Source organism: Lonchura striata, chromosome 9 (genome assembly GCF_050655825.1).
Source record: "Lonchura striata isolate lonStrDom1 chromosome 9, ASM5065582v1, whole genome shotgun sequence".
Lineage (NCBI taxonomy): Eukaryota > Metazoa > Chordata > Aves > Passeriformes > Estrildidae > Lonchura > Lonchura striata.
Genome location: NC_140711.1, coordinates 9,576,324 through 9,596,716, shown reverse-complemented (window position 1 = coordinate 9,596,716; position 20,393 = coordinate 9,576,324). Strand labels below are relative to the sequence as shown.

At 42.2% G+C, this 20,393-nt stretch overlaps 1 protein-coding gene across 1 annotated transcript in view; it reads left to right on the top strand.

Moving 5' to 3' along the window:
• EPHA4 (EPH receptor A4) overlaps positions 1–20,393 on the top strand; it is a 104,544-nt gene that overhangs the window by 30,828 nt on the left and 53,323 nt on the right. The window contains exon 4 of the mRNA XM_021553675.3: positions 10,243–10,398. Within this exon, the coding sequence (XP_021409350.2) occupies positions 10,243–10,398 (156 nt within the window). The remainder of the gene's footprint in view (positions 1–10,242; positions 10,399–20,393) is intronic.

Here is a 20,393-nt window from a genome sequence, read left to right as displayed (position 1 = left end):
TCTAAAGTGTCGTGGGTAATCAAGTGTGAAGTACTTAATGGATCAGGATTTGCATGCCACTAGTTTGATTGATGTACTACTTAGTAGAGGTTTGATAGTTTTTTACAGTGGGGTTGATGGGAGTCTCTCAGAAGCAAAGGTATTTAAAAGATGTGTAGATGTGGCACCTAGGGACATGGCTTGGTGGTGGACTTGGCAGCGCAGAGTTAGTAGTTGGACTCTTTTTTCCCTAACTAAATGACTCTGTAAGCACCTTGTCTATTTTCTTTAGCGCTGGAGAGAGCCAAAGCAGTGGTTTTTTGAAGTCATTGTGTTCCCTGCGTCTTTGTTAAACAGTCAAAAATAGTGCAGAGTTGTTATCTTGCATAGACCCGGATCTCACCAGAACTGTCTATATTTAGGCATCTTCCAAAACCTTTGTGTCAAGCAATTCTCTGGGGAGACCAAAATAGCTTTTTTTTCCCCCCTCGTTGTTTATATATAATGTTGTACAGCCATCTAGAGAGGATGTGATGATTAAACCATATTAAGACATCTTGCTGTAGCTCTGGAGATAGGAGGTTTAATTGTGTTCCAGGCTGCTCACAGTTAAAGCAAGAACAAAAAAAGCCCAGAAAAACACTGTAGTTTTTAGTTTGCTGGCATGATGTGGCTCCATCACACTCATGATACAAGTTCAAACAGTAGCAGAAAACATTACAGCTATGCCGGGTTCTGCTGTAGAGTGAAATTCCGCTTGCATAAAAGAGACAGCATTAAGGGATTTAAGGGCAGGATCAATCCTCAAATTCTTAACAATAGGCAATTTGTTAAGGGGTATTAATGTAATAATTATTTCAGCTAACTTGCAATGTCTCAATAACCTGTATAAGATACAAGGACCTTTAAAATAACGGGGAATATCGTGTTAAGTGCTTATATTCCGAGTACAATCTTTGCAAAGTCCAGGACCCTGAGCTGATGCTTGTGTTAGGACCAAATAGACATTTTAAACAGTAATGTCAGAACTCTGTGGTGGGCCTTTCTGTCTTGAAGTACTCAAGCTGATGCTGTGCTCTATCATAGGCTTATCTAACTTTGGAGGTTTAATTGCCTTTCTACGGAGCTGTTAAGATTTAGGAGAAGAGAGATAATCCCAGGCTGGCTGGACAGTGCTTTTGAGATACAGATCTCTGTTCTCATCAGTGCTTTTACACCACTGGGGAGAGAAGCTTGTAAGCAGGTCTCCTGACAAGAGGATTAGGGCTTGTTAATGTGGAGATTCAGGCCAATTAATCAGCTTTCACTGGAGTATATCATAAAATTTCAGTAGGGATTTTCTTTCTCCCTGTAAAATGTAGTTGCTAAAGAACAAAAATCACAATTTTCTGTTCTGTTTTTTTATAAAAAAAACCCCCACCTTATTATCTTAGGTTTGCTTGAAAATGTGTCAGTTTTGTGATTCTCCTTGTGCTGCTTCTGTTTGAAGGAATCCATCAACTTGTTTTTCTAATTGACTAATTATTTGAAACTGATTAGTTGACTCATCCCTTAATTCTCACAGCTTGTGTATAAAGGTGATTAAACTTTCAAAGTTAGATGAAGTCTGTGATAGAGCAGAGTGACAGCCTGAGCACTCTGAAGAGCAAAACATCTGAACTCGTGGCTCAGAGCAGTGTTTTAAAGATGCTCTTAGCACACTCAGGGTGTGCTGGGCTGCTCTCTGCTCCCACAAAGGACACGGCTGCTCCGGCGCTTTATCATACCACGGCATCTGTCCATTGTTGAAATAATTTTTAAAAGTAAAAATGCAAACAGTGACCTGCCAAGTCCCCAGTTCAGCAGCACATTCCTCTTCCTCAGCGCACTTAAATGTGAAGTTGTGTGTGCTTTTAGTGCTCTGCTGCCTGGAAGGAAGGGCCACATCCCTGTGCCACTGTGCAGGCACAGTGTCCCCAGTGCTTCCTGCTGGTGGCCCTCAGCAGCTTCGCTTGCCACTGCCAGTCCTAGCAAATATCTTCCTGTAGAGAGCAGAGCAGGTTGGGATTTTCTCTCCTCGTGGAAAGTGCTGACTTCTTGCTGAGAAACGGTGTTCGTTGTTGTTTTTTTGGTTTGTTTTTTTTTTTTTTTTTTTTTTTTGTGGTTATTTTCAGTCACAATTTTTTTCACCTAGTCCTTGAATTTTTAGCTTTCTATTTTTATTTTAATTGCAGACAAAAACCCAGTGCAGCAAGTGTTCTGTCCAGGGGCTGATTTTCCTTGGTGAGATTTTCCAGCTGTTCCCCCCTCTGGTGCAGGGCTGGAAGCTTTGTGTGCTTGCAGGGTTGCCAGAGCTGACGTGAGATCAGGGTGCTGTCAAAGACCAGGAGTGAGCATGATGTGGGAAATGTCAGTCTTATCCCCAGCTATTCCCTCCAACTACCACAGCTATAGCAGAGAAGAGGGTTGCATCAGTAAGGTATTATTATTATTAATACATAGAAATGTGAGATTTTCGAATTTGTATATTTCTAAGAAGAGGTTTTTATAGCAGTTATGATCTGTCAGCTATGGAGCAAGGATAAAAATAATTCTTAATAATTTTTAAGAATAAAAGCTAATTTTTCATTTTTTGACTTTTCTACGTATGTACCTATTAAACTTAATATATGAATTGCATATGTTGAATTTTTTAGTTTATGATTTTGACTATCTAGTTTCTTTAGAAAAAGGAGGCTGATGAAGCAGACTTAAGCTTTCGAAATGATTGCATTACCAGCATAATTACGTTTCTTTTGCATGAGGTACAAGTTGATTTGTAATATTTCTGTAGAAGACAAGCAAAGTGTTTCTCTGTGTGAAACACAGAACTGATGCTGCTTAGGAGTGGCACTCCCAACCCACAAACCCTGTCCGTGCAGAGAGGATTTGGCAGTGTGGCCGTGCCAGCGGTGCCGTGGGTCTGTGCCCATGGTGTGCAGTGCCCAAGTGCATGGCAAAAACATCTGGCAATTGGCTCTGAAGGCTGTGCAAAGAAAATGATGCCCAGGTGAACAGGACCTCCTTGGCTGGGATTAATAGGCCATTCTGGTTCTTGTGTCATACACCTGGGAGTTTTGTTAGTGCCTGTAGTTCTCTCTTGAACAGATTGCTGTGTCACATGTCCAGTCCTGTTGTGCTTGTGCACTTTGCTGAACTGGATACTTTAGTTTTCATGGTTTGTTTTCCTGGATTTCACGTATATTAAAAAAAAAAATGAAAGCTCTGGAATTCAGGTCAGAAGATTTTGGCTTGTTCAGGAGTTTTATCAGGAGGGCAGTGAAGAAGCTAACATGGGCTGGTGGGTTTTAAAGGACAAGCTGCTGCAAGCACATGCACAGCAGCTGCAGAAGGTAAAGGGGATGTTGCAGGAGGCCAAGGTGGATGGGCAGGGAGCCCTTGGCACAGCTCAGACACACAGGAGAAGCACCCAGGAGGATTCTGGCATCTAGCCATTGCCTAAAGATGCAGATGAGGTGTTGGGAAAGCCAAGGCTTGGCTGGAGTTTGTCTGGTGTGGGATATGAAGGACGCCAAAGGACATCTGCTCCTGCAGGCACAATAGGTAAGGCTGAGGAAAACACGGTCCCAGTGCTCAGCAGGGGAGGAGACCTAGTGACCAAGGACATGGCAGAGGCACTGGATGCCTTTTTGCCTTGGCTCTCACTGGCAGTGTTGGCTGCTGGCCCTCCAGGTCCACCAGAGTCTGTCAAAGTGAAGTATTCCAAGAGAGGACTGAGTACAGAGGAACTTAAGTGAAGTGGACCTGATGGGATGTGCCTGGTGGTGCAGCAGGATTTGGCTGATATCAGTGCACTGCCATTCCCTGCTGTCTTTAACAGGCTGTGGCAATGGGCACTTTGCAGTTAGCATGAGTGCCTCATCCCTTTCCCTCCTGAGGATTCAGTGAGACTTTGGATGGTGATGGTGGCTTGTTTCCACACCAAAGATCGATCTTGCTCCTCACTTCTTGAACTGAAGTAGGCAACTGACTTTCTAGTCTCCCATGAGCCAAATAAAAATCTGGCCACCTGCCAGCGAGGCTGATCATCATGTCTCCATGGTTGCACAATCAGACAAGGTACTCATAGATTTACCAAAGATGTTTGTTTGAGTCCTGCTGTGACAGGCATCATGGGATCAGTCCCTAGCCTTTAATCAGCAAACCACAGCACTAGTGGCCGACCTGTAGCCAAGGAACCTATACTGGGGAAAAAATATCCAAAGATATTTAATTTTTCGTTTATGATTGTTCAGATTGGGTGTGTGAAATGCTCCTCCACTTGGTTTATGCTGCAGTTTTGCAAAGGAGGTCTGAGTGCTTAACCTGCTAGGGTATCTGCATGTACAGGTCCAGTGGCTTGGATACTCAGAGTTTGGATTTCAAATCATACTATATTAATGTTTCAAGGTCCCTTTATTTCTGTTTTTAACTTCCTGAGTTTTTACCCAATCATGGAGTAAAAGTGCTCTGCAGTCAAACAGTCTAGACTCTTCCCCAGTGGGATTTTTGTGTTTCCTTGTGCCACTCATGCATCGAAAATACATGCTTAGTGTGTAGAAATACTGGTTTTCTCATCAGAGATACGAGCTAAAGATGGGGAGCTCCTTTCTATGTGTAGCAATAGTACAGTCATTATTAACAGGAGGCAAAGATCTTACAATGTGAACATCAAAGGAACCTGACGTTATTTGGAAAGAGCATTTGGTATATCACATCACATTCTACAACTTGACTTTTAAGAAATGCTTAAGAGAAAGCTTTTTTTTTTTTTTCCCCTGCTCGCCTTCTGAGGATCTTTATTTATTACCCTCAGGGGCATTACAGTGAGTAATTAGATTGGACCAGGAGAATGACTTAATTTTACAAGAAACTCATTAATTCTTCCTATTTCAAATCTTCTCATTTCACCCCAAACCAAATTATGCTTGTAGTGGCAATGATCTGGAAAGGCTTTGTCTTGTAGGTATCAGGGGGGCTACTGGGACTGCTGGGGTATTCATGTCGGGGAGACAAGGGTGACTCCCTTTCTTTGACTTTTAGGTCAAAAGACCTGGTTGCTGGGACAGCTTGACAATTAGAAAACCCTGATGAGCATTTGGAAGTAAAACAGCTGTACAATAACAGAGGGGTTCATGGTGCAGGGCAGAAAGCTCATCAAAAGAGACTATCCAAACAATTGAGTTCTATAATTAACACACAGAAATCTGTTCAGAAATGGTAATAACAATAAAAGTAAGCTAAGAAAATGCTGCCTGCTTTTGTGGCAGATGTAGTTTTGTTATGATGTGAGAGAGAAAACCCATCCTCTTAAAGACTAAGAACAACATTCAAGGGGAAAAGTAAAAGTAACTTTTTGTTCCTAAGGGTGCAGTTAAAATGTGAGCTCAAAATATTTCCAGAGAGAAAAGCTGTAGTAAAAGTAACCAGTGATGAAACACATCAAATGTGCTATCAAAGTATTTTTTCAACTCTTTAAACACAAATTTCTTTTCTCACTGAAATGTATAAACGTGACATTGAAATATCTCTTACTAAGTTATTTGCCTTGTCCTTCATTTCACCAAGAGTACTATTTTGGAGTCTTTATCTTTAAAGTTGGCTACAATCATTGACTTCAAAGTGGTTTTCCCTCTTCTGTTGTGTGCAGAGAGAGATTTGATTCAAAATTGCTTCTCAAGGAATTTTGAAGTTTTCTTGAGTATGTAGCTAACATATTTTTCTGCTTCAAGAAAGGGAGCTGGAATGCATAGCTTCTGACAATTGAGCTGATTGCACAGGTTTTAGCAGGATTGCTTGCTTGTCTATGATAATAAATGTTCTTGGGGGTACAGAGGGTTCCTTTTGGGCAGGACGGTGAAGCAGGAGCATGGTTTGGTTGTGGTCCTGTCCTGTTTGGGGGCCCTTTCCCTGTGTGGAGGGCTCAGCCTTTGGCTCAGGGATCTCCTGGCCATGGCTCTGCAGCCAGTGCTGCTGGCCAGGGCAGGACCTCATCCCACGGGCTTCTGTGAATGGGCACTTCACAACATCTCTGTCACATTTGCTTCTAACGTCAGCTTAGTGACTTAACTAGATTCACTTAAATAAAAACACGTTTCTGGGCTTGGCTTTCTCTCTAGTCACTTTATGAGGTCCTAATCAGAAATGAGTATTTTCATGGTTACAATCCTCTTCAGCAGAGGCTGAGGCTTCAAGCAGGATTTCTTCTGGCCTTGGTCCCTGGTGTCCAGGGCTGTGCCAGAGCTCCTGCCCAGCAGTTCCCAGCTTGGGGCTTCCCCATCCCATCACTGCTCAGATCCCAGCCAGGCTCAGGGGTGTCTCCCAGCTCAGCCTCCAGGCACTGCCAGAGCCTCTGCCTGGAGCTCCCTGAGATGTTTTAAATGTGCACTGCATTTCTAATGCTTTAGGAACTTGTCAGCAAAGAGGTTGGGATTATTTCTTTATCCAACCCTTTGCAAACAGTGCACAATTTTAAATTTATTTTTAAAGGGCTATTAGGTGTGCCAAGCCTTTTCCAAACTTGGAAAGAATTATTGCCAGTTCCACAAGGATAAAGGAACAATTTAAGAGCAAGTATTGGGGGATTTTTTTTTTAAAGAACTCTAAATTTGAAAGAATAATTTTCCTAAACATTTCCCCTGCCCCCAATAAAAAAGCCCAAGAACATAGCTTATTTAAAAGTAGTTAAAACCAATTTAATACATGTATTTTGTTGTAGCGGTGTTTAAAAAGATTGTGATTAGAGCCCCATCCACAATGAGTTTTAAATTCTGAAATTGCTGTCTGAAATTTGTTAGTAGAAAATTCAGCACTTGGAGAGACCAAGCAAGCAGACTTTGCAGCCCACACATGTATTCTTTATCTTTTTTTGAGGAATCTTTAAGTCTGAAAATCAGGTTTTAATGTGAAAACTGAGTTGGAAAAACAGCTTGAGAAAATTTACATCTAGATTTGACTGAAGTTCCATAATTCTTCAGAGCAATTTTTGCAATTTTGACATGCATCACTCTGATATATTTGGAAAAAAGAAGGAAAAAGGCATGTAATAATGACCAGCAATGTTTGCCAGATCTTGCTATAAGAGGAATAGAAATCAAATAGATTTTAATATTAAAACTCAGAGATATCAACATGATTATTTCAAGATGATGTCTATTTAAATTAATGTGATTTGTTCTGAGGAAAAACTGTGAACTGAAAATATTTTTGTTTGAGAATTTCCCTTGAATGTGGTGCAGCTGATTGTAACCGTGTTACACTTGGGGGTGACCTGAATGTGAGAAAAACTTTTTTCTCCTTTAAAAAACAAAAAGAAACCTCACAGAAAGAACTAATTAAGGCAAAGCTAAGAAATTGAACTCAAAGTTTGCATTGCACATGTGAACTAATCTTTTTACAAAGGCATCTTTCGAAAACTGTGTAAGAACCCCATTCATGCTGGGTCTCACCCAGCAAATCCTTCCTAGAAAAGCAGCTGCGTGAAGATTTGTCATGAGCAAGCAATAAAGACTTCCAGGGAATGAGTTCTATACAGGCTTCTTGTTTGCCTACTAAATCATTACCCTTCAAAAAAAAGTCCATCTGTAGTTGTAATAGGTGTGTCAGCAGCACTTCATGCTAAGAACAGCTTTTACAGGATTAGGTTCGAGTTTTTAAGTGGCGCTACCATGGAGCTCTTGGGGGCAAAGAACTCCTGGTTTAATGCAGCACGTTCTCTAATGCCTTTTTATGTCTGTTGTGAAATGTGGTGAATCTCTGAGCACACAAAAATGAAAAAAACGGTCTTCAGGAGTAGTTGATTTTTGAAGCAAAATGGCTGTGTGTGCTTTAGGAGCAGCCAGTGTGTTTGGAGAGCTTTCTTCAGGTCTTGAAATATTAATGAACTTGGCATAATATAGTAGAAAACAAAATACAGTGCATGAAATGAGGGGGGAAAAAATCCTTGAGTTACGGAGTGTTGACCTTGCAGTACCCACTGAATACATCTATTCCCTTTTAAACCATGGAGTATGAAAAGACAGGGAGGAATGGTCACAAAAATCTTTACCTACAACATTTTCTTGTCTGTCTAGAAGCATGTTATAGCCCAAATAGGATTTTCAGCCTTGAGCTAGATTGTTGAATAGGTAAGTATTTTAATACCCCAAAAATTCTAAAGATAGCTCACTGTTTAATGATTTCTGTGGATTATGATATTCATATTAAGAGTAATATTAGATTTTACCTGTTTAATGTTAAAATGGTGAATAATATAAATAATTTTGTCAGCTTGGTTTCCTCTTATATTCTGTTTTTTAATGCCTTGTCTTTATATGTGACAGTAAGATCCTTCCCATGGGTGTCTCTCATACGCAGATTTAGGCATATTTCTCATCTGAGCTGTGACAATGAAAACCAGGAGTAATGTCTAAGACCAGCATCTGCCACTTCACTGCTGCTGTTGTTAAACCCAGGACACACAGTGATACAGCAACTTGCTCACCAGATGGTGCAAATAATATATATATATTAAAAAGAAGGGTTATTTTCCTTGTTTGTTTGTTTTGTTGGGCAATTCCCACCCCAGGAAGAATAAACTGTTTTTCAGATGTTGTCTTTGCATTCTGCTGGTGCCTGACTGGTGGGCCAGAGGTAGTGGGTTTGCATTTGCGTTCAGGGACAAAAAAAAAACAAAACAAAAAAAAAAAAAAAAAAAAAACAAACAAACAAAAAAACCACAAAAAAAAACCCCAAAAAAAAAAAAAAAAAAAAAACCCAAACAAACAAAAAACCACCAACAAAAAAAAAAAAAACAAAACCAAAAAGAAACAACAAAAAAATAATTGTTCCTGATATGTGAGTTTGGGTTTAACCCCTGCAATTCTCCCTACCAGAGCTGGAGCTGCTGATTTTAATGGGAACCCCAAGGCTGTTTGAAGCATGGCCAAAACACACCTTGCAAGTGGAACCTTATCTAATACCACGATGCATGTGAGCTGTGGAAGCGTAAATCTCAGTCACTTGAGCAATGTTTTCCCAAGGCCCTCTGGTCCTGTGGCAGCCCCAGCCAGTGACACCGGGCTGATCTCCCAGTGCTCCCACAGATGGCTTGTGGCACATCGTAAAGTCAGGACTTGTTAAGGACATTTCATAAATAGCTTTGGCTAATAAGAATGAAGTAACTTGCTCTTTTATAAATGTGTTACTAATATCCCTCTCCATTTCCCACCGGAGGGCTTCATAAGAGAAGCAGGGAAAGAGTGAGGGAAGGTTGAAACAGTAAGAGTGAGCCCTGTCTATGCAGGGGCTTATGCCCTCCCAACAGGAGCCTGTGTGTAGCAGGGGAACCCTAAAGGTAGTGTAGGTGATAAATGACAAGATGTGGGAGTGAGTCACATGGTAAATACTGGGAACAGCCTTTCTTTTTTACTGATTTGCATGCCTGGGAATTTTCTCTCTTCTCTGCAGTGCTAAAAGCCAGTGCTGGTGATGGTGGGCTTTTTTCTCTAGCCAAGGGAGAAATTTCTAGGATGACATACCTGTTAGCCACCATGAAAATGTGTTATTAATGATGCTAATGAGTTTTTTCCAAGTGGTGTAAAAGAAGCCTTTTGTGTAAGTCCTGCTTTTATGAAGCTGATGTCACCGAAAGCTTGGCAAATGCATGTGGGCCTGGGTAGCAGGGGTGCAGTTACTGCTGTGCCCCAGCTTTGAGCAGGGGAGAGCCTTGCTGATCTCCTCCCTTGGGGAGAAAGAGCCAAATGAATTCTGCCTTGCCAGGAGGGAGATGTGCCATTTCCGGGCATGTTGAGTTCCTGTCCCACTCCCTCTTAAAAATTGGCAGTGTCTGACTGTCAGCTGCCATTCCTTAAGTGGTCATAGAATAAACCAATTGCACCCTTTTTGTCGTGCTCTGTGTGTGTGGGGTGCAGGTGGACATGGGTTAAGCCACATGCAACTCCACAGTAAGCTCAAAGAGGCTGCTGATTTTCTGGCAGTGTCAACAGAAGAGTATAATTTTTTTTTTTTTTTTGCCATCTCTAAGCCAGCTTTTGAAATGGCTCCTTGTTGGAATTAGAAATCAGTATCCCCTGACGTAGGACTACTCATTAAGAGTGTGATGATTGTTAATTCTTCACCTGGGGCTAAGAGGACATCATTAGATCTCTTTGAAATGTCTCCTGCCTTGATTTTGAATGAGTAAGCTAGCAATTTGTGCTCATAGCCCGGGCCAGTAACACTCTCCCTTCCTGTTCCTCCATGTAGCTTGCAAAATCGGATACTACAAGGCTCTCTCGACAGATGCTGCCTGTGCCAAATGCCCGCCCCACAGCTACTCCATCTGGGAAGGCTCCACGTCCTGCACCTGCGACCGCGGCTTCTTCCGAGCCGAAAACGACGCTGCCTCCATGCCCTGCACTCGTAAGTTGGTCTTTGCACAGTCTCCTGCCCCTTTTATCACCCAGTTCTTCTCTGTGTCTCTAAAAATCATTCTGCTCCTGACAGCAGCATTCAGTAGCTCCTGTGGCCCTGTGCAGATGCAGCTTGCATTGTGGTCCCAGTGTTAGTTCTCAGCCCCCAGTTCCTAATGGTGGCACGGTTGTGCTGACCCTTTGAGTTTGCAGTATAAATAAATCAGGAGACACAGATACAAAAGAGGGACTTGCACACCTTAGTAACACAGGTAGAAGTAAATTGCAGGCCTCAGTTCCAGTCTAAGCACCTGGCTAGTGGAGCACATCACCTTTCATATCATTAAATATGAATATTTGTAGAAATAGTGAAAACTTTCCTTGTAATTGTATGACCTCAGGTAAACAGGTAATATTTATAGTCCCATTATATTTCTAATTTGCTTGAAATATAGCTGGTGACCCTTAGGAACCTAAGTGTTCATCTGAAAGGGGTGGTAATAATAAATTGTAAACTTTAATCAAACAACCAGCCAATGCATGGTTTATTTTATCCTGTGTAGGTAAATACATCATGTGCAACAAATGGAATTTGCTTTAGTTCCACCAAAATGCCTTTCTCAGGGAGAAGGAGAGTTGCACTGAGCACAGTCACAGGGCTGCTGGATAAACTCTTTGTCCTATGCACTGGTTAATGGCTCATGCAGTCGAAGACCTGAGATTCCAGGCATGTCCTGCTGTTAAATTGTGATCATCTAGTTCTTTGGTTTTCACTTTCTCAGGAGCAGAGCAGTTCGAAACAATAAGTGAAAGGGCTGTATTTTACCAGGGGGATATCCATGTGTGGCATTCCCTGAAAGCTATTGGAAGTGTTTCCAGATTTTTGGAGTTCAGCTATATATTTATGTAGAGAGTGTATATATGTGTGTGAGTGAGGAAAGGCTTAGATATTTATTTTGTAACGTTTTAATATATTGAGAATTAATTTTGTGATAGATGACTCACATTTATTTAAACCTTAATTTCTCCCTTACAAGGCAGAAACAGAGCATGTCCGTAACTAAGTTAGCACTCATCCCTTCCCCACACCCCCTCGATTCCAGCTGTTCTCCAGTGATTTCCTTCTTTTCAGCAGTGAGTTTTGCTGGGTGGTGGTTGAGGAGGCCAGGACACAGCCAAGAGCAGCTGCTTTTGCTTAGTAGGAAGCAGAGTGGTGCATATATCCCTTGCCAAGTATTGACTGGGAATGGAGTCTAACTGTATTGTGAAACCTTGTCTAAATGGGCAAGAAAATGCTTTCTGTAATATAATTTACACTACCAGATCTAAAACGTGACCAGTTTGATAGGAAAAATGTCTTTCTGCAACAACAAAACTATTGTTTGGAATGTAGACCCTAAATAACATTATACCAACAAAAGATTTTCAAAGCCCTTGTCCTTGTGAATGATATCTTGACCAAATTGAAATCAAATTAGTAATCAACTGGTTGAATTTAAATAGGCACGTGCAGTTAGGGAAGTATGAGGAGAGAGCAAAACATTTCCAGATGGAGAAACTGTAAGCAAATGATATGTATGTTTGCTGGTATTGCAAAATGTACCCCTGCAAGCTTAGTCCTTTTTTGTCAAGTCTTGGGCCTGCTGCGGCAGTCTTCCCCATTCCTGTCTTGGCAGGTCAGACAAAGCTGAGGTTCCTGATCTTGGTCTTTTACCCCAAAAATACAGGGAGGAAAGGAGAAAAGGCAAAGGCTGTGGTGCTGACCTCAGCCTTCATCTCTGCACAGCCCAGGAGGGCTCTGCAGGCAGAGGCAAGCCAGCAGCACAGTCCTTGCTCTTGGAAAACAGGCTTGTCTCTGGAGGCCCTGTTTCATAGCTTTGGATTTTCCTGCAGCTGAAGGGCTCCTTTGTGAGAGGCAGGTGCAGGATGGCCCAGGAGCTGTCTCTGAGCTGGCCTGTGGGGCAGCCGTGCTCCCCAGCCCTGCTGTGCCCCTCTCTGGGCTCCTCTTGGCCACGCTCCCCTCTGAGCATCCTCCTGCCCATCTGGGACAAGTGACAGCATCCAGGGGGCCTCTGCTGAAGGAAACCCTTCAGAAGAAGGTCCCTGTTTGTCTGACTTCTCTGACAAGATGTGGAGACAGAAGGGAGCATAAACATCAAAGGTGCTTTCAGGTGGATTCAGACTGTAATCAGTTCTTACCAGTTGGTTAAACCAGGTGACAAACCCAATTCCCTTGTGCTGACAGCCATAATAATCAGGCACCTTCTTTGTTCATTATGCTCTCTTTAACTCTGGTATTCTCATTCAGGCCTGCATTTAGTAATCGCTCAGTGTGACGGCACACTAATGAAGAAATAAAACAGTATCTGAGATCCATTCTTCTAGCAAAAAGATAGACTCTGCTCCACTGGCTTGTAAAATCAGGTTTCTGTTCACTTGGAGAACTATTAGACCAGGTGAATAAAAGTAACATTGGATAATTTGGAAAGAACACCTGGAATGGACTGTGGATTGATCCCTTCTTTATTATTCCTAAACACTTTTTAAGATGAAGAACTCCAACCTTCTTAAGATGTGTTTTTGTAAAGCTTTGACCCTTGGCTATTGATTTCCTTTAGTAGTAAACTGGCTGGCCTTGTCATTTATCTTGCCTTCTAGGTCGGGGGAGGAAGATTGTTAGGCCTTTCCATTAGCCTGATTGTGCTAGTGGATGAAAGGGAATAACAGAATTCCCCTTCCTTTTCCTTTCTTGCAATTAAGTAACAAAAGCAGCAGCTACTTCCTGTTGTGCTGGCCGGGAGATGTGCTCCAGAGTTTTACCCTTCTATAACACTACTGTCTGACATTGCCACCCTTGCTGAGCTGTAAAAACTGTGTCTAACCTCAGGTAAGCCAGGCATCAGGCTCCTAAGCAAGTTACTCAAACTCTGGTTTTAGTAGTCTGCTCTATTTCAGCTCTGCTAGAGTGAGCGATTGCAAGGTTTGTGCTAGCGAGAGCAGAACGTGGTAGTGGGGTGCAGAGATCGGGCGGTGGCTGTGCCAGAGGCCAGGCAGAGACCCTGGCATGCACGTGTGTACTGGTGCATCTTTGCCCTCAAACTTGCCCCTGGGGGTAATCTTCATCATCCATGTGTCTGCCACCACCGAGGGGCAGAGCCAGCCTGGATCTGCCGCTTTGGCCAAACTCGGGAATTCAGACTTTGAGCTCTGAAGCACAGTGGGCTTGTCAGCTGTGTGCTTGGGCATGGAGATGGGATGATTGACTTGTATAATACACCTGAGCCCAAACCACCTTTCCCTTTTGGAAGCACTGCAAAAGTAATGTCAAGGCAACTCTATAGGCCTTCATTATATTTCAGTATTTGCAGAGAGGAAGGGTCTTTCATAAGGTTAGCAATGTAATGGAGAATAAATTGCCTTACCCACACATGAATCCATGAGGCAGGAAAACAAATCAGTCTCAATCACGGCCCTTGTCCTTGAATTCCCTTCTCTGTAAGGAGATATCCTGTGAATTGCAGCCTGGTGCAGGCAGGTGCAGTTCCAACCCAAATTAATGTGTGTTGCTCCTGCGTCCCCTCCATTAATGAGCTGGATTCTCTGACGCTTAACAAACAATGCTCACATTATGACTGAGAATGGGACGGTTTTGTCTTGTTTATGTTGTCTGTTAATTCAAATTATTAATGATTTTTAATGAGCCATTTACAAAAGAGAGATTACCATCATGGACTGTCCAGCTTGAAATCTGCCTCAGTAAGTGACCCTGAATAATTCAGTCAGTTGTGTCACCCAAACAGGGACTGTGGATTGATTGATTGATATTTTGTCATGGCCTGAAATATTTCAAAAACGGTTGCATTTAAGGCAGTTTATACCAGAGAAGCTTGGAGATAATAAGAACAGATGTAGTGAGACGCAAGAGAAGAGTGCCTGCTTTAAAAGGACCTTCCAGTCTAGGTTATCAAGAAACTGAATAGCCTGACTTCAAACAGCAAACATCACTTACTTGTCTTTACATTCCCCTCTTCTAATTGAATTTAGTGCACTGCTGTATTTCCTTCAGAAAGTATATTGTTTTTAAATTACCATTTCAGTGCTATTACTCAAGGCTCCTGCTTCTAATGCTTTCTGACAGTTATCAGCATAATGAACCATAATGAAATGATGAGCAATCTACAGTGGAAACTCAATGTGAATTCCACTAGAGCTCTGTGACTGTGTTGTTAAAATTTGAACGCACATTAAAATAACACTGTCCTTATTTGTTTCCAAGGTCAAGTCTTTAAAAAAGGTTTGAAAGGTCTAAACACTTCAATTTTGTTAATGTTGCAGTCTAATACATACCTTTAACTCAATCTTGTGTTACTTTTAACATATCTCAGAGATAAATATTTGACTTGCATTTTCAAAAAAGAGTGAATTTACCTACCTAATAACTGTGGCTGCAAATGAGTAATTATGTAGGAGCTGATTATTTGAGCACATGTTTATAATGATTACTTAGACTATAAACAATATAAATAAGCAAATGTGCTCTTTTTCCTTCAACTGAACTTGTTCCTTTTCTAAGTTTCTAGTCAGATATGGATTATTGCCATTGTGGCTGCTAGGAAAAAGGAAAGCACACCACACAGTTGTGCTGGCTACTTCATCATAGGTGGCTTTGTGCTGGCTTTGCCACACTTCCACACTTGTGCTGGCACTACTGCAGTCCTCTGCTGTTGGAGCCTGTTCCCTGTAGTATGAAGTATATGGCAGTAGAGCTTCTGATCTTCAGAATTTAAATTTATGACATAATAACTCTTCCACATCTTGATATATATATATATCTGCACCTTCAGTAAATGATTTTGCTCTCAAAACATCCTATGATCTTGTTCATTATGTACATAGTGCATCAGAATTCCTTGTAAGCTGTAGTATAGCAGTTACAAGAGCAGAGGGAACAGTGGGTAGGCTGTAAGGAGAGAATGATTTTTCTTCTCGGCGTAGGCTGGGAAAATGGACCATCCATCGCTGCATTGCTGCCAGACTGAGAGAAAGGGATTGTGAGTGATGGGAATCTCAAAGGAGAAAGCTGTCTCCCCTTGTGTGTGATGGGCTGAAGGAATTGAATAAGAAGGGGAGTGGTTATGGCTTGAAGAGAAGAGACAGGGTAATTTGACAGTGTGTGTTTATAATCAGTAGACTTGAAATCATCACTCCTTTAAATACATCAACTGTTTATTAGCTGTCTTCTGATTTTCTGGCCAGAGCCTTAAATTAACAGAGACATTTACTCAATTAAATGGGGGCTTTGATTTGGTTAGTCAGGACCCAGTTCTGTAGAGTTGTTGAAGTAAATTAGAGGGCAAACAGCATAAGAAATTCGGCAGTTGGGCCAATTACAGAACAGCTTATTTTTCTGGTTGGATTTCTTTCCTGTCAGACTGTCAGATAACTTTCTGGTTTCTGCAGTGGAATTCTTTTTATCTCGAAAGAGTTAGTGAACACAGGTGGTATTGTCTGCAGCACAGTGCATTAGAGGAGATGTGATAACATGGCTTAGCATACGTGACAATGCAAAATGTTCTTATATGGCAGTTCTTGGAAGAGAAGCCAAGAGCCCAAAGGAGTGGTACCTACAAGCATCAGTTTCCCCACACCTCTGCCAGTGGTAACTGGACCTCTTTGCATAGCTTCTTTAGCCTCTTTAGGAGAGGAGCTATTAATTGGATTGTTCTCTGGGTGAAAGGAACAAAGCCTATTGTGAAGCTGGTAACTGGGTTACTTCTGGCAAGTAAATAGGAAATCATACATTCCAGTGAAATGGGCATTTTGTCACTGGCACTGGTCCAGCATCCCTGGCTTGGCAGAACTCCTGCTGAAGTCAAAGGAATCTTGCCCAAGTAAATAAATGAAGAATTGTTTACCAAATCATTTGCCTTATTATAACCCAGTTGTAAAGCTAACTATGCACAGAGAGGGGAGAGGGTGGAAATGGAGCAGATTACTGGTATTTTAAGTGACTGCTGCATCTTGTGGACTGTTTGCTTTGGTCTCACCGGTTGTAAAACACATAATCTATGATGATAAATGGTCAGGAATAGCCAGGCAGGCAAGAAGTGAGGGCTGTCTGAGCTGCCTTTGCTTGTGTAAATTAGCCCACAACAACAGGAGACCAGTCCACAACTGCTGAAAGAAGCAATTAGTGGCAGCAACATGGACAACTGTCTCAGGAAAGTGTGGGCTTTCTTGCAAGCTTAAATGTACAGGACTCAGGTTATTTACTGTATGTTAGAACTTTTCTTTCAGATGGTTAAAGATCAACAACAAAGGCATATCTGAAGGGCATCAGAGCTCATATGCTGAAGGATCATTGAGTACAGGTTCAGTAATGCCTTACGAATTGGAAAGAGGAGGCCAAAGTGCTTCCTCTTGAACACTGTGCCTGGCACGGCTTTGCCAGACTTTTTTTAGTCAGTAAACTTAAGGTGTTTAAAGACATTGATTATTTAATAATTACTTCCTTTGCATCCTCTCTGAAAATAGTAAACTCTCTATTTCACTCTCAGCCCTGCCCCCAGGGAGATGATTCTAGGATCATGATCAAATTAAAAAGCATTGATTAGAGTTGTTAAAGGCCGTCCATGCAGAACCATCATGGTGAGGCCTTGCTGAGGAGCAGCAGTGTGACCCTGTGGGTGAGGCTGGCAACAGGACCAGCAGCCTAGCAGAGCCCTAGTGCTGCCTCTCTGTGCCTGAGCCAGCCCTTTCAAAGGCACCTGATGTACTCCCACTGCCATTTCTCTGCTCTCTGCAGATACGCTCCAAAGAGCTTTGGAAAGTGTTCATTGTATGGATTCTTTTTTTTTTTGTACACCTCTTTATTTGGTCTCTTTATCCTCGCTGTGTTACACACAAAAGCTGGCTCTCAGATCTTGTACAGCAGATGTGCTAAACTTTTCCCTGCTTCTAATAGAGCATTTCTAGTCAGGTTTTCTTGCTATTAGGCAGTCGGATGCTTGCTCCCAGGTGCCTGCTGCTCCTTTAAGTTATCAAAGACTTTGCTGCTCCTCTGTAGTGCAGCCAAGGCCAAGCTGCCGATTCAAAACAGGCTGGTTCATCCTGGGCTCCTTTTAAACCACCGTGCATCATAGCAACCTTCCCTGTTGTATGAATCTTGTTTATTATGTAGCAAATTAGCTCAAGATTTCTGAATGCCCTGAGTTCCCTTTGAAATCGGGGCAGATGAAGAGGGTCAGCATCTCTGGAGCAGGCTCGTGAAGAGGATCCTTTTGTCAGCCCTGGTCCAAAGCCCATTGAGGCTTGCTGGTCTGCCTGATTGACTCTGATTAGCAAACACCCAAAGCTGCCACACAGCTGCATTTAACAGTATTTTTGCAGGGCTTTCACAGTCTTAGGGTGAAGTTAGAAAGCTTCAGACTGTAGCAGGTTATTATATTATTTTTAATATGGTATTTTAATATTTTTTTGTTTGTTAAAATAATTTTGAATCTTTATCAAGCTAAGATCTGCTTTTTCTGCCTCAAAAAAGACGTGATATTTTCTTCAAGGAGAGTGAAGGAATGGTTAAAGAAGATTAAAGTCTTTTCTACATGCTTGAGGTTTTCTGATGTCTGGTGGGAATTGCCAATGAAGCTTCCTTCTGATTTCACACTGTCAGGCAAACGCAGGCTGAATGCAGTGTGACAACCCACTTGAAAATAATTATCCACTGCCCTGGCTGCAGAGACATCCGTTACTTGCTGGAGAAATGTGCGTTTACACACGTGCCCAAGCAGTGGAGTAAATTATTTTTTAAATCATTTTCTCATTCCAGGGCTCAAAAGTTTCATCCTGCTAGTTACTTAGTCGCATATATATCTTTAGAAAACATTTTTCTTTTAAAGGAGCCACATTTTAAATGCACTAATCTGGTGACTGACAGGATGCTCCTAACAAAGGCTTGCCTTCTTGAGGGTATATGTTTGAAATATCTCCATTAGCACTTCCATGGAGAGTGTGCTTTTCAGTTTGCATTTTTAATAGATCTCCTCCCACAGCCAGATCTTTCAAGGTAATAAATCTTAACTATAGCAGAGGCTAGTAGTAAATAGATGTGGTTACAATCCTAATACTGATAGTATCAGTTCAGTCCTTAATGGGTAATGTTGCTGCCAGAATAATTCACTACCACTGTTGGTGGCTGAAGACTAAGCTGGCATAAAAAAAGGAGCTTCTGAAGGAGCCCTCTGCCAGGCTGTGACAGAAACGTGCAGACAGGCAGCTATTTGTGGCTAAGAGAGCTTTATTTTGGGTGCCACCAGAGTGGGTTTCTTGGAAGTGCTAAATTCAATTTAAAGGAATTAAATGTCAGAACCCTGTGCTGAAGTGCTTTTTGGTTTGTTTTGTGATGATTTTGTTTTTCAACATAAAAAAACAGTATTAAAGGTTACTTGTATCTGATAAAATTGGCCAAACCAAAGTCCTCAACTTTATCTTCAGTCTTGTGGCCATGGGACCTCTGAAAAAAGGAAAGAGGAATTTTTTTACTCGTGTCTACCTTTGGTGAACAAAAGTTCTTTGCCCAAAATTTGGAGCTGCTAGTTGTCTAGAAGTGGGATTCTGGATTCCTGTCAATCTGGGGCAGCAGAGAACCAAGGTGCAAGGTCTTTCTTATTTCTTCTCATTTTATGGGACAGCAAGGTCATTTGGGAGCTGTTTTGCTGGGAATCATTTCTTTCTCATCTCCGTTCTCTGTGCTTTAATTCACGCCTCATAACCATACACTGTTGCTGAACTAAATTAACTGGTTTAGTGAAGACAGTATTCTTGATGTCAAACAAGTCTGTCTGGTCTCCTTGTAGAAAACTGTAATTGAATTTACCACATACACCCACAGAGACTTTTAGAGAAACACCTTGCTGGGCACATCAGTAATAAAAAAGGAAGACGTAAAACCAGGGATATTAAAATCTCTGTCATAACCATTTAAATACAGTTCCCCAGCACAGTGCACTTACAAGTCTGCCTTCAGATCCCAGGGTTAGTTTTCAGGAATATTTTTTGGCTGTGTGGATCTGTTTGGTTTGCAGCTGTAGGGAGGAAGAGAGGACTGACTTGGTTGGAGTCTTCCTGCACAACCAACCAGCCCTGTCTTCCTGGAGCCCCTCCAGCTTCAGGAGCCCAGCTACAGCGTGTCCTCTTCATGGCTTTGTATGGGTTTGTGGTGTGTGGCATTAGTCAGGGGAGGGGCTCTCTCCTCCCCACTTGTTTTTTTGTAGTGGTGCTGCACTTGCAGTCCTGCTTTTAGACCCTGTCCTTGGGCACGCTGCAGTCCTGGGGTGCTTTCCCTGTGCTGTGCATGAAGGGCTGGGCATGCTATCCCTCAGGGCAGCAGGAATATTCACTCAGTTGTAGCTAATCCCCTTTGTGCTATCTTTCTTTGAAATCATTCATTGCATTGGGGTAGACATTCTTTCTCCTTGGCAGAATGACTTTGCCAGATTTGTGAGGCTGAGCCTCCTACATTTGTGCTGCTATCCTTTGGGGACAGGAAGAAAGGGGCTTTGGAATAACAGTTGGATGGCATCCAAACAACAGTCAAACAACCTGTTGATGTTTGACTCAACTATCTCTGATGCCCCTTAGTTTTTAGAGCAGCTGATTTAAACAGAGAATACTGTACTCCTTGCAAATAAACAGCTTACTGAGGTGTTATGTCCAGTGTTAGTGTGCAGGCTGGTTTACTTCCCAGCAGTGTCCCCTTGCCATCTGCACCCCACAGATGCTACTTCAGTCCTGGAGAGCAAGTTCCTTACTGGGTTTTCACTGCAGAAGCTGCCTGTGAGTCACTGCAGCACTTGGACCAGGCTTGATCCCTGGTGTGCATCATCAAAGCTCCTTAAGTGTGCCCACAGAGACCTGTAAGCCACAGACAGCTGCACACAGGGATCTCCTGTGGTCTGGAAGAAAGGAAGGAGACAGTCAGGTGTTGGTTTGTGCCCTTGTCATGGTTAT